This window comes from Balaenoptera acutorostrata, chromosome 14, assembly GCF_949987535.1.
Source record: "Balaenoptera acutorostrata chromosome 14, mBalAcu1.1, whole genome shotgun sequence".
NCBI classification, from domain to species: Eukaryota; Metazoa; Chordata; class Mammalia; order Artiodactyla; family Balaenopteridae; genus Balaenoptera; species Balaenoptera acutorostrata.
Window position 1 is genome coordinate 55,538,994 of NC_080077.1, and position 12,446 is coordinate 55,551,439.

General features: G+C 35.7%; 1 protein-coding gene across 2 annotated transcripts in view; it reads left to right on the top strand.

Annotated features, from left to right (window-relative positions):
- The window catches only part of HACE1 (HECT domain and ankyrin repeat containing E3 ubiquitin protein ligase 1), a 95,121-nt gene that overhangs the window by 45,755 nt on the left and 36,920 nt on the right, over nt 1-12,446 (top strand). For both annotated transcript variants that reach the window (XM_007190630.2, XM_028168710.1), the window contains 2 exons: nt 1,400-1,550; nt 8,597-8,931. In XM_007190630.2, coding sequence (XP_007190692.1) covers nt 1,400-1,550; nt 8,597-8,931 — 486 coding nt within the window. The remainder of the gene's footprint in view (nt 1-1,399; nt 1,551-8,596; nt 8,932-12,446) is intronic.

Here is a 12,446-nt window from a genome sequence, read left to right on the forward strand (position 1 = left end):
CAACAATCTTATGATATAGCATTAAAAACAACTTTGTAAAGGCAAATGTGTAAAAATCAGTGCGAGTTAAACTAATGATTCTATACACGTTTGACTCAAAGTTAGTAGAACAAAGAAAAAGTTTTGCTAATGTGTTGTAGCTGTCCCAGTCAAATACAGTATGGATAGCAATAGCTATTGTATTTTACTAACATTTGTAACTGATAGCTAATTTTTGTGTATTGTTTTTAACAATTTAATAATTTTTAGAATGAGAGAACAACATGAATGTTGAAGTAAAAATGTCAGGAAATTTTGGTTCAGTTGTCACCAGAAGAGAAAATACTCTCTGATTTTTCACTTATCAAATCCGAATACTTAGAATAGGCATTTGCTATTTCCACATAACTAATCATTATTGTTTTTCATGTTAGAGGATACCTAAAAATACCATAGAGGAAGATTTTAATGAACTGAGGAAGATAGAGTAAGCTTTGATGATTAAACTTATGCAAAGGCAGTCGTATCATTCTGCCCAAATGTCATGCAACTCTTTACTCTGCTTTTGTGTAACCATCGTAATACAAGGTAACTGATGTTGGAGGTTTCAAAATAAAACCACCCCTGAAAAACAACAAGTTTTTTTTTTAAGATCTGTCATTAGATTCAATACACATTTACCCTAACTCCTACAGTTTCTCTGTGGAAGAGTAATGATTGATATTCATGATGATGATGAACAATCCCCAGGCACTGGGATTTTGAAGGGCTTTTTGATTAGTCAAAGAAAGTTTATATTATATTTAATACAGTTTAGTATTAATTGGATCAGTCTTTTTCATAGTAGGATGTATTTCCCTTATTTATATACAGTCATAAGACAACCCATTATATGGAGAACCACCTTGATACAGATAGTAACTTTAAGATTATTCAATTTGTACATGTTCTGTATGTGAACAATTGGTTACTATTCTGGGATGGGTTAGGGAAAATGGGGTTATGGATAGAATAGTAGAGTTCAGCCTCTACAATTCAGTTGTGGGTTGGCCTAAGGTCATAATCAACATACCTACTGTTGGTTCTCAGTGAAATGTTCTCAGAGTTCTAAAGAATTGGTTTAATTTATAAATATACTGTTCTATACTGGTGATTTTCTTCATATTTTATGCTTTGATCATTGGTTATATTCTAGTTACTTAAAAGTAAATAAATCATTCACATGCAATCCAAATAATGTACATTTGCTAACTTCCTGGTAAACAAAACATTCCATCCCATATCATGACAGGAAAGAAATTTTACTTGTTAAATTATGAAACAGATGGTAAATGTAATGAAAATGTTTTAAAATAAGTATTTTAAGATATAATTTGTTTTATTCCATCTAATCTGTTCATATTTTAATTTTTATTTTCAGCATATCTAGTAATTATGATGCTCAAATGAAGAGCCTTTTAAGGATTGTGAGGATATTTTGTCATGTCTTTCGAATTGGTCCATCCTCTCCCAGTAATGGAATCGATATGGGCTACAATGGGAATAAAACTCCAAGAAGCCAGGTGTTCAAGGTCAGAAAAGTACATGATGTTGTTAGGAAGATAGATGTAAAAGAGATGAATTTGACAAAGCATACATTCATTAATTGGAAACCTCATAAACAGGATGTAAATTTGGTTTATACCAGTGATTGACACTTTGTAAACTAAGACCTTTCTCCTTTCATCTCTGTCTAATCAGCAGCAAGTCTCATTTGGTGAGCTTTCTATGTTTTTCTTACAAGTAAAATTTTAATTTCAGTAGTGTTTTATTCTAAGGGTAAAGGTATTTAATGTTTAAATATAATTAAATCTACTTTTTAAAATTGGATTATAGTTCCTAAATGCAGCCATCACGATTTTTAAAAAATATTTCTCATTCAGAAAGAAAGAAGACATCCAGTTTTTATTTAGGTTTTATTATCGTTTGTGTTATGTGTGTGTCTGTGTATGTTTTTTTAAAATAAGTTTACTTTCATTTATTGGGTTTATTAACAATTCCTTGGGTAACTTCAAGGAAGAAACATTGAGGTATTTTCTTAATGTATTTTGTATTGCTTCAGCTGCTGCTTCTTTACAAGCACATTTATGAATGGAATCCTTGGAAGACAGATTTCCAAGGCAGTGTAACCATGTCAGATTACAATTTTGTGAAGTAAGCAAAATGTACATGACTATAATTGCTATTGTTAATGCTTTTTTATGGCATTATATGTTCAAATGACTCAGATTTTGGACAAATATGTAATTTAATAATTGTTTTCAGGTTATTTTTTTAAAGGTAATTTATCTGGAGAGCTTTTCATAGTATAAAATTAGCTTTTGGGTTCATGAGAAATTATATTTCTTTAAACAATCTTTTGGGTATAAATATATACCCAAAAATATATAGGTTGTCTATATTTATATAGATATCGGTTGTCTATCCAAAAGGTGATATAAATGTTTTTATGTGCCACGTCCTCAAAAACTAGTTGTGATTGACAGCTTTACTTATCTATAAAATTTGAAGTTATATAAAGTTAAATTAATGATGTATGCTAAATGATTCTATTCTTACATGGCAAGTTTTTGGCAGACACAAATAAATGGTTTGCAAGCATTTTGACACTAGTCAATTCTTTAATACCTGGAATAGGTATGATAACCTTTTAGAATAGCTATGTATCAGTTTCTGTGCATCTGTTCATCTGCTTCAGGCTCTTTTTTTTTTTTACATTGGTGCAGGAGTGTTCAGCCACACATGTGCATGCTTCTCCCTCTGCCCACAGTCGCACGTGCGAGTGTGTGTGTGTGTGTGTGTGTCTTTTTTTTCCTTTTTTTCCCCCTATTGTGCCATCTCCTGGAAGAAGGAAGTTATGCATCTTCTTGTAATTCAGATTTTAGCTTTTCAACGTACCACTTCCTTTAATACTAGTTAGAAGTGATAACTTCCTGTCTTTGTAAAATTTGAATTATTGATCCTCTGTTTTGTTAGTGCTGTTTTAAGTGAGTTTCACTGCTCAAACATTCATATTACAGGAAGTTGTTCTTAATGTGTTCTAATATGACTCATGCAGTTAGTTACTGAATCTTCCCCTGATTGATTTTTCTACTTGTCCTTCTATTCATCTGTAATGATGAATGAAAATCAAACCAGGTATAGATATGGTCACTATTGACAAATTGAGTATATATTTATTATCGTCTTTTTTTTTGTTAAAATTTCAATTTGCCATCTGTTGCTAATGATATCAGAAAATACTTATGTGCTAAGTACCTCTTTACAGGCGTTTAGTGCTTGATTTAAATGTTATTTTTCTATCTAGCCAGTCAGTACAGATAAAACAGAGTAGAAAAGAATATTATTGCTTTTCTTTTAGATTTTCTTTTATGGAATCCAGACTCTTTGTTTTCATTGTTATATATCAATGATATATATAATATGTAAAGTTCTTTCCTTCTCTTTTATTTCATTTGTTAGTATCTTTATTTCTCTTTTTAAGGTTTTTTTTTTTTTTTTTTTCTCCTGTATCTTTGACAACTGCCTTTGTCTCTGAGCACTTATTTTCTCTTAAATTTTGACCTGTCACTTTGGTAAAACATTTTTGTTACAAACCCAGCCAGTTTTTTAAAACATTAACAAGTGTTACTCTTAAGGAACTGATTAATCTCTTTCTATCTAATTTTATGAATTAAATGTGGACTCTTTGGAGGATGGCAAAATGATCTGCCCTCCCACTTACAAGGATAAAAATAGAAACTACACTGTCATCCATGTATTTAAGGTCTTCTTTTCATTTTGGGATGATTGAAGTTGTAAAAATCTGAACCATCTGGTGAGTTGCTGCAATTTTAGATTGGAAATACCATTTTAATTTTTACCACATTTTGTCTAAGGTAGCAATTGATCCCTACTTTCTAGTTCATTAACTAGTTACTATGTCACTTTATTGTTGGGTTTAGCTAATGGGTTTTCCATTAAGAATGAGTGGGTTTATAGGCCATGTGTTTGTAGTAGGTTTGTTTAACATCCTGTTATTAGTTTTCTGATTTATCTTAGAAGTCCTTTAAGTTAATCTTAACACTTAGCCCTTCTTTCAGTGTTAAGAGATTTTTATCTAGAGCCTTTCGAACTTTGGAACATCTGAAGGAGAAAGTAGTTCTGGTTATAGAAGTAGGGTGAGCATGGGGAAGAGAGTTTAGGCTTCTTGAATCTTGATATGCTCTTTTTTTGTGAGTAGTAAGCTGTGACTGTTAACGGTTTCATAGAATTATAATTGGAAATTTGGAAGCCAAGAAAGATTGAGAAACTTTTAACTTTAAGATCTTATCTTTTGGATTGTGGCATTTGACATTATGGAGTTGAGAACAGTCCGATTAACAGAGAATTTCAAGATGCTATTAATAAGTTTAAGTTAGTAATGCTTTCCTGTCAAATTTGTATCTCATTTGGCACATGGATCTTGAAATTTTTTTAATTGTCCAACAAGTTTGGGATTATATATTATAGCTTTGACTTGTTAACTTGAAATGTTTTGAAAATCATGTATGCTTGTCAAATCGTTGTTATAGGTAGAATATAATTCTGTGGTGAAGATCACTCAATAATATGAAATGAAGTAATATTTTCATAGTGCCAAGAAGCCTAATATTTTCCGTGGTCATTGACTCATTTTTCTGTAACAGTTAATATGTACGGTACTTTGTATTGATGTTTTTTATCATTATTATGTATGAGTATAAAAAGCCTCATAGGTATGGTTTGCAATTGTTTATTTTTTTTTATTTATTTATTTTTTTAAAGATTTATTTTTTTTTATTGATTAATTGATTGATTGATTGATTGCTATGTTGGGTCTTCGTTTCTGTGCTAGGGCTTTCTCTAGTTGTGGCAAGTGGGGGCCACTCTTCATCACGGTGCGCGGGCCTCTCACCATCGCGGCCCCTCTTGTTGCGGAGCGCAGGCTCCAGACACGCAGGCTCAGTAATTGTGGCTCACGGGCCCAGCCGCTCTGCGGCATGTGGGATCTTCCCAGACCAGGGCTCGAACCCGTGTCCCCTGCATTAGCAGGCAGATTCTCAACCACTGCGCCACCAGGGAAGCCCGCAATTGTTTATTTTTAATTTTTAAAATTTAACCCTTTCTGTCTGTGACTGCTACTACAGTTAGAAACTAAAGTTATTTTCACAGTATTCTTTTTGTTATTGAGGAGTGAATTTTCTGAACAATTCTTCAAAGGGACAACTCCCTAGGTAAAAATGCTTTAAGGTTGGGATTTAGTTTTAGTGCATGTGTGAATGAAGAAATAAACAGTGGGAAAAAGAGAAAACTAAAGAAAAGCCCAAGATGATTTACTGCTTCTTTTTTTCCCTCATTCTCTTTTTTTTTTTTTTTTAAAGAGAAGCCTTAAATTCTTTTTTTTTTTTTTTTTATTAATTAATTTATTTATGGTTGTGTTGTGTCTTCGTTTCTGTGCGAGGGCTTTCTCTAGTTGTGGCAAGCGGGGGCCACTCTTCATCGCGGTGCGCGGGCCTCTCAGTATTGCGGCCTCTCTTGTTGCGGAGCACAGGCTCCAGACGCGCAGGCTCAGTAATTGTGGCTCACGGGCCCAGTTGCTCCGCGGCATGTGGGATCTTCCCAGACCAGGGCTCGAACCCGTGTCCCCTGCATTGGCAGGCGGATTCTTAACCACTGCGCCACCAGGGAAGCCCCCCTCATTCTCTTTTAATTCTTTGTTGTGCTACCTTATTGAAAACTCTTTCTAGCTTTTCTCGGTATCTTTATTGTCACTATCACTTTTACACAGATCTGGCTTTTTTTGGATATTATTTCTGGAATTATTCAGAATTCACCTCTAATTTTTGCAGGTTGTCAGTATTTGAGAATAGGATGGTTGTAGTTCAGGCTCAGCGCTCTCATGCACGTGAGGAGAGGTGCCACTTCCAGCCTTAGCCTTCATCTCTATCTAGTGTGGGGATTTTCTGGGTTTTAGTTCTTCTCACTCAGAGGCCAATGATTCCTTTTTTCCTTTTGTTTTGAGCAGTTTTTCATCACCACCTGTTCTTTCTTTTTTGGAAGTTCATTGTTTGATGTAAAGCTAAATAGTTTTGCTGACATAAGAAGTTCTTTTCATCTTTTATAGCAGGGCTTAATGTTTTTCTCATGAAGAGAGACTGTAGACCCAAACTTGGATCATGATTAAAATTAAGACATTTTCAGTGAAGGTACCATGTCAGTGTTGATGGCAGCTGGTGCTTCTTGCCCTTCTTTTGAGCAGTTCAGGGACCCTTTAAGAAGTTAGGCATCCAGCTGCTGTGACTAACAGTGGAAAAGCCTTCTTTGTGCAGGAGAAGGGTGCTCATTCCAACCTCAGAAAGGGCTTCTCAGAAATTAGTTTCTCACTTTGCTTACCTGTTTACCTAGGCTGTACTAACTAAATATTTGTTGAATGAGTAAACTGGTTTTTTGTTGATGTTGGTAGGGTTTTTTCCAAATCTTGCTTTTTGGTTTAATTTTTAAGTGAAGACTTAGGGGTGATTTAATTGTTTGCAAATTCAATAAGTAGATTATTCTCAAATAGAGAGTGTTCTGGAAATCTGAAGAAAGGCTGACAATAACAGCAGGGGGATTTATTAGATAATAATTGTAAAGAATTGCTTGGCAGAACAGGTTATTTAAACATTTCCTAAAGTTCCGAATATGGTTGTATAATCTCTTTACATAGTGGTCTTTAAAAGTAAGGTTATTTCTTTTTTTTTTTTTTTTTTTAAATCAAGAATTATAGTTGGAGATTTTTTTTTTTTCAAAGAATTGCTTTTTTTTTTTTTTCAAACCAATTTGGTCTACCAATGGATAGGTTAACTGCCTAGTTATTTATTTATTTATTTATTTATGGCTGTGTTGGGTCTTCGTTTCTGTGCAAGGGCTTTCTCTAGTTGTGGCAAGCGGGGGCCGCTCTTCATCGCGGTGCACGGGCCTCTCACTATCGCGGCCTCTCTTGTTGCGGAGCACAGGCTCCACACGCGCAGGCTCAGTAATTGTGGCTCACGGGCCCAGCCGCTCCGCGGCATGTGGGATCCTCCCAGACCAGGGCTCGAACCCGTGTCCCCTGCATCGGCAGGCAGATTCTCAACCACTGTGCCACCAGGGAAGCCCAGGTTATTTCTTTTAGTTGAAATATTTAGGGTGGGTCTTTCAGAAGCACGTGGTCTAGTTTGTAGCGTTGTGTGATCATATAAGAATCAAAAAGTAAGATTAACTTTTATATTCATTTGTAGAAAGACAATTTATCACTCTCAATAGGAATATTTAGAACAGTGTAGGAATGGGAGATCATTAAACCACTATCCCCCCTGCTCCCCTATGCCTCCACTGTTCATCTTTTTTTGGGATTAAAAAATGTTCTAGCAGGTCTTTTTTCCCCCCAGCTTTACTGAGCTGTAACTATTACATAGGGTTGAGTAACTTTAAGGTATATACAGTGTGATGATTTGATACAAGTATATTTTGCAAAATGTTTATTTAGTACAGTAAGGTTAGGTAACACATCCTTCACCTCACATAATTACCACTTTGTTGCTGTTGCTGTGGTGAGAACATTAAAGCTTTACTCTCATAGCAACTTTCAAGTGTACAATACAGTATTGATAACTATAGTGATGATGCTGTACATTAGGTCCGCAGTAGCATGTCTTTTAATAGTAGTTGGGCATTTATATTTCTTCTTGTGTTGAAAACTACTGTTTACTAGAGATGATATATGTATTTCATTTTTCTCTAGTACTTAGTCCTGTTATAGCATTTGCGATCACATAATATTTGCAAGATAAAATTTCGTTTGCTGTTAATTTACAAAAGACATCTCATTATTCTCAAAAGGAATATTTTAAATAGTATAGAAATAAGAACCTGTTTACTCCTGTCTGTTCCTTTTTTATTAAGCTGTTAATCTTTACTTTGAAATATGGATTTGCTAGCCAATATTTGATAATTTCTAGTTATTAGAGATGGATTGTGTGTGGTTGGGTATGCCTGTATATATGTGTGTGTGTGTGTGTGTGTGTGTGTGTGTGCATGTAAATATCACGTCATATTTTAAAGTTTCTCGTCATAAATTTTCAAAATCTCAGAGGTTCCATGTAAAGAGTGCAGTAAACTAAGTTTATTAAGCTCTTTATGAATTCTCATTTTTTTAATTGAAAAACAACATAATTAAAAATAGTTGACACATTAATACAGTAAAGGTTAGGGGGATTGTAATCATAAAAGTAATGTATGGTTTAAAACTAAATATTTGAAAAATTTTAAAAGAAGAAATATTGCTTATACATTTTTTTTTTGTTAGAGTTTAATTTCCCTTTTTTTATTCTAAGGAATAAATAAATGCAAATTAAGTTTTTGCTATAAATGAAGAAATTGTCATTTATATGAGGTTTATGTTTTTGTTACTTACCTTTAGGCATTGCTGACACATAAACTTGGGAAAATAAAAGTATCTAGAGTAAATATTCTCTTCTATAATATTTGTCTGAGTGGGTTTTTTATCCTGCAGTTTAAGAATGATGTTTTTAAAAAAACACTTTTCTTTTTTTCTTAGCCTCTTGAATTGCTTTGGCACTCATTAGATGAATGGCTAGTTTTAATAGCTACAGAATTAATGAAAAACAAAAAGGACTCAACGGATATCACTTCTATTTTACTGAAACAAAAAGGCCAAGATCAAGATGGTACTTCCATTCCTGCATTTGAACCTCCAGGACCTGGGAGCTATGAAAATCTATCCACTGGCACAGGGGAATCTAAACCAGATGCTCTTGGAGGGAAACAGGAAGCCAGTGCAGACTGTCAGGATGTTATTTCTATGACAGCTAACCGGCTAAGTGCTGTCATTCAAGCTTTTTACATGTGCTGTTCTTGTCAGATGCCTCCAGGGTAAGAAGGTTTCTGCTTGTTTTGTGTGCTGATCTCTGCCTATCAATAACCAATGTTGTGGCTGGAGCAGCCCTTGTGGTTCTTATTATGATTGCAAGACACCCTTCAGCAATAACCATCAGGAAACTTTGGAAAAAAAAAAAAGGTTTATTACTTACAGGACGTGGAAATTACATGACACACCTGGGGCCACACAGCAAGGTTGCCAGTAGAAAGAAAGCTCGAGGGCCTGGGGTTCTCTTTTTATTGGAGTTGAAGGTAGAGGCCTAGGGTTTTGAAAGCTCACTCTTTATTGGTGAATTTAAAACATGAGAGCGGGAATTTGAAGCATGAGAAGAGAAAACACAAGTGGCTCAAATGGTCAGTTATTGAAATCAACCAAGATCTCTGAAACAAAGGAGCTTGGAGATGGAGGGGTGGGTCTTTATCTAATTGTGGGCCTGGCATTATGTTTATTCGAGATAGCCATCTTTGAAGCGGATGCCTCTTTGAAGTGGATGCCTCTTTGAAGTGGATAAAGTGGAGGCAATCTGCTAGATATTCCTGGTTTGCAGTCTGAATGTATCTGGTGATTTTTCTGAGTGGCCCATATAGCAACAGGCACAAAGATTGTCCATATATGAGCTACTGTTGTTGTTTCTCTGAATTTTACATCAAGTTGCCCTACTTTATATTGTATGGTTCTGGAAAAGGAGCAGTTTTAGTTCTCAGTGATTCCAAGTGAGAAGGGTGGGCGAAAAATTGGAAACATTAATTTGGAGAATTGTAGCTAGATATTGGAGGAAATGAAAATTCAGCATCCAGTCCAGTTTAAAGGTAGAAAAAGAAAACCTCAAAGACAGTTAACAGGACTAGAATCTGATATCCACTAGAGTGCTTCCGTATAGTTTAATTTTTCAGTGTGGTACAAGACATGTTTACTAAGAGAACCAAATTTATCATTAGTTCCTCTGTAATAGAAAGCCAAAAGTGGATAAACCTATGTTCAGTAATTAATGTTTCAATATCTTACCTTATTTGGAAATAACCTAGATATTCAGTAAATTTTCCATCATTTAATTTAACTTAGCAAAACTCTGAAGTTTTTAAGTTACCAAAGAGATTTGGGAAACTCTTTTTAAGTAGACATACCATAAAACATAGCTATTGCTGAAAAGTTCACCTAAACTGTTACTCCACTTACATCTGTTTAAATCACTTGTTCTTAACAATTATGTTTAGATTACTCATGAAAGTCTCACTAGGCATTAGACAAAATTGGCCATCATCCCAAGCTATTTTTCTTGCTGACAAATTGTGTAACCTAGATAATAAGAACTTATTTGAATTGTAAACCCAAGTAGAATAAAAGCTTCATGTCTGCATTATATCTAATGTTGATAAATCTGAGATATGCCTTTTTAACTTAAACCAGCAAGTTTAAACTACCTTTTATTTACAGAAGATTATCCCAGATCACATGAACTTGAAAACCGTTAGGGTTAGTTTCTTTATTACTGAGTTTTAGGAATACTTAATTCATAGTATTTATTTTTAAACCAATTAAATACAGCTCTTTTACAAATTAATTTTGGCAATACCATCCAGAGGTAGAGAGAAAAAAAATCACTTGCATATAACGTACATCTGTATAGACATACATAAACATGCAGCCAGACACAGAGACCCTATCGCTTCCGTTCCAAAATTTTAGCTGTGGATCAGGTACAACAATATACAACTTACTAGTTTATAGACTACCTTTGACTCCAAATTGTGTCTGGCAGATGGAACAAGTTAAGGTTACCTGCTCCAGTGGTTAAAGCATTTTACAAATATTTGTGGAGAAGACTTTTAAGATTTGTATTTGTCTTTGACAAGTTATCTTAAGGAGGGTGTGGACTAGATTTTGGGTAAGAGGTTTTACAACAGTTTATATTTTAAAAGGCCTCTTTCCCTTTCTCTTTTTCCTTCAGGCTCAGGTGATTGTGGGCTGAGTTTTAGTTACCTCCTAGGGTATTTGTATTTCAAAAACATGGTAAGACTTACATCTTAAGGGACAGAGAAAGAATGTAAGTTTCCTCCTAGGATTTTTAGTGCCTTTTGGATGGTTTTGGCAGTCCCAATAAAATGTAGTAGGGCCAACCTGTAATTAGGGGGAGTGTCCTGTAAAAATAATTCCCTGGACTCAGGGTCAAACGGGGCTTCTCCAGGGTTGGAAATGAAGAGGGGGTCACTTGGGTCACTATGGTCATGGAAATGATAAACCCATTGGACCATGCCAGTTTTGCACAGCAGGAGATGGGCCTCATCGTAATGTTTTCCATTCACAGCGAGCCTTCGCAGTATGGAAGAGTCGGCATGGTGCCAGGCATTAAATATCCAAGTGAGGAGAGGAGGTGCCCTGGTATGAGTATTGGTGGCTCTGGGTGCTTTTGCCTTCTCCTATCCTTTTTTTTCTCCTCACTTAGAGGCCTTGCTAACCCTGTCAGCTTTTGCCTTGGTGGCAGGGATGCCTTGTGAGGCGTTTTTCTTAGTTCTGCCCTGTTCAGGGGAAAGCGGAAAGGGGCTCAGCATCTGTGATCTCTTGGAGGAAACAAGCTTGTAGTCCAGGTGGATCTTTAAGAAAGTTATGGATTTTAGGGTCTTTAGAGATACTGACCAGTTGATGCATTTTGGTGGTCGCAACAATTTAGAGCTCATTCCAAACAAACAAGAAAACCTGCAGTAGTCTGCTCCCTTCTCCTCTTCCTGTTGCATAAAATCTTTGAGAAGGGTTTGAATATCAGTTAAGGAGTGGTTTTTGAACTCAGTTTCTACTTCTTGTTTTTTTCCTGTTACCTTAATCTTATGTGTTGTTACTGGAAAATTTTAGATGACGTCACTGTGAGCCCCTTTGTAGGTGGCTGCTTTCCTTTCCAGGTGTCCCAAGAGAATACTCCAGGATTGTGGTCGGCCTCTATTAGCACCAGATACTCAGGCTCTTTGGGAAAAGCCCCCAGGCTTTTGGAATGTATTGGGTTGGCCAAAAAGTTAGTTTGGTTTTAAGTAAAAATAAAAGACACATTTTTCATTTTCACCCAGAACGTTATTGAACAGCGTATTCATTAACCAAATGAAGTTTTTGGCCAACCCACTAATATCAAATTCTTGGCATGTTAGTATGCATAGCATTGAATAATGCCCAGGAAGCGACCAAGGGGTTTTGCGTTTATCAAAGAGCCGGTGTACCTCCTCAGTGTTCTTAGGAGGCACTGGTGCTTCATTTTTTAGTAGCGTTATACCAGGGACTGGACCTGATATCCCATTGGGTTAGTGGACAAAGAGTGACAGTAGTGAGTGAAGTGGTGACACAGACCCTAGGCCTCTGGTGTATTTTCCCTCAGGTGGTGTCATGGGTTTCCATCGTGAGGCTATTTTACTGTGCTAGGTTAGGACACTCAGTCTAGGCACAACATACTGACACCGTGGTTACAGACAGAGGTCTCCCCTCCTCACCTACGGGAATCTTCTCGTGCCTTTAGCCCAGAGCCTTT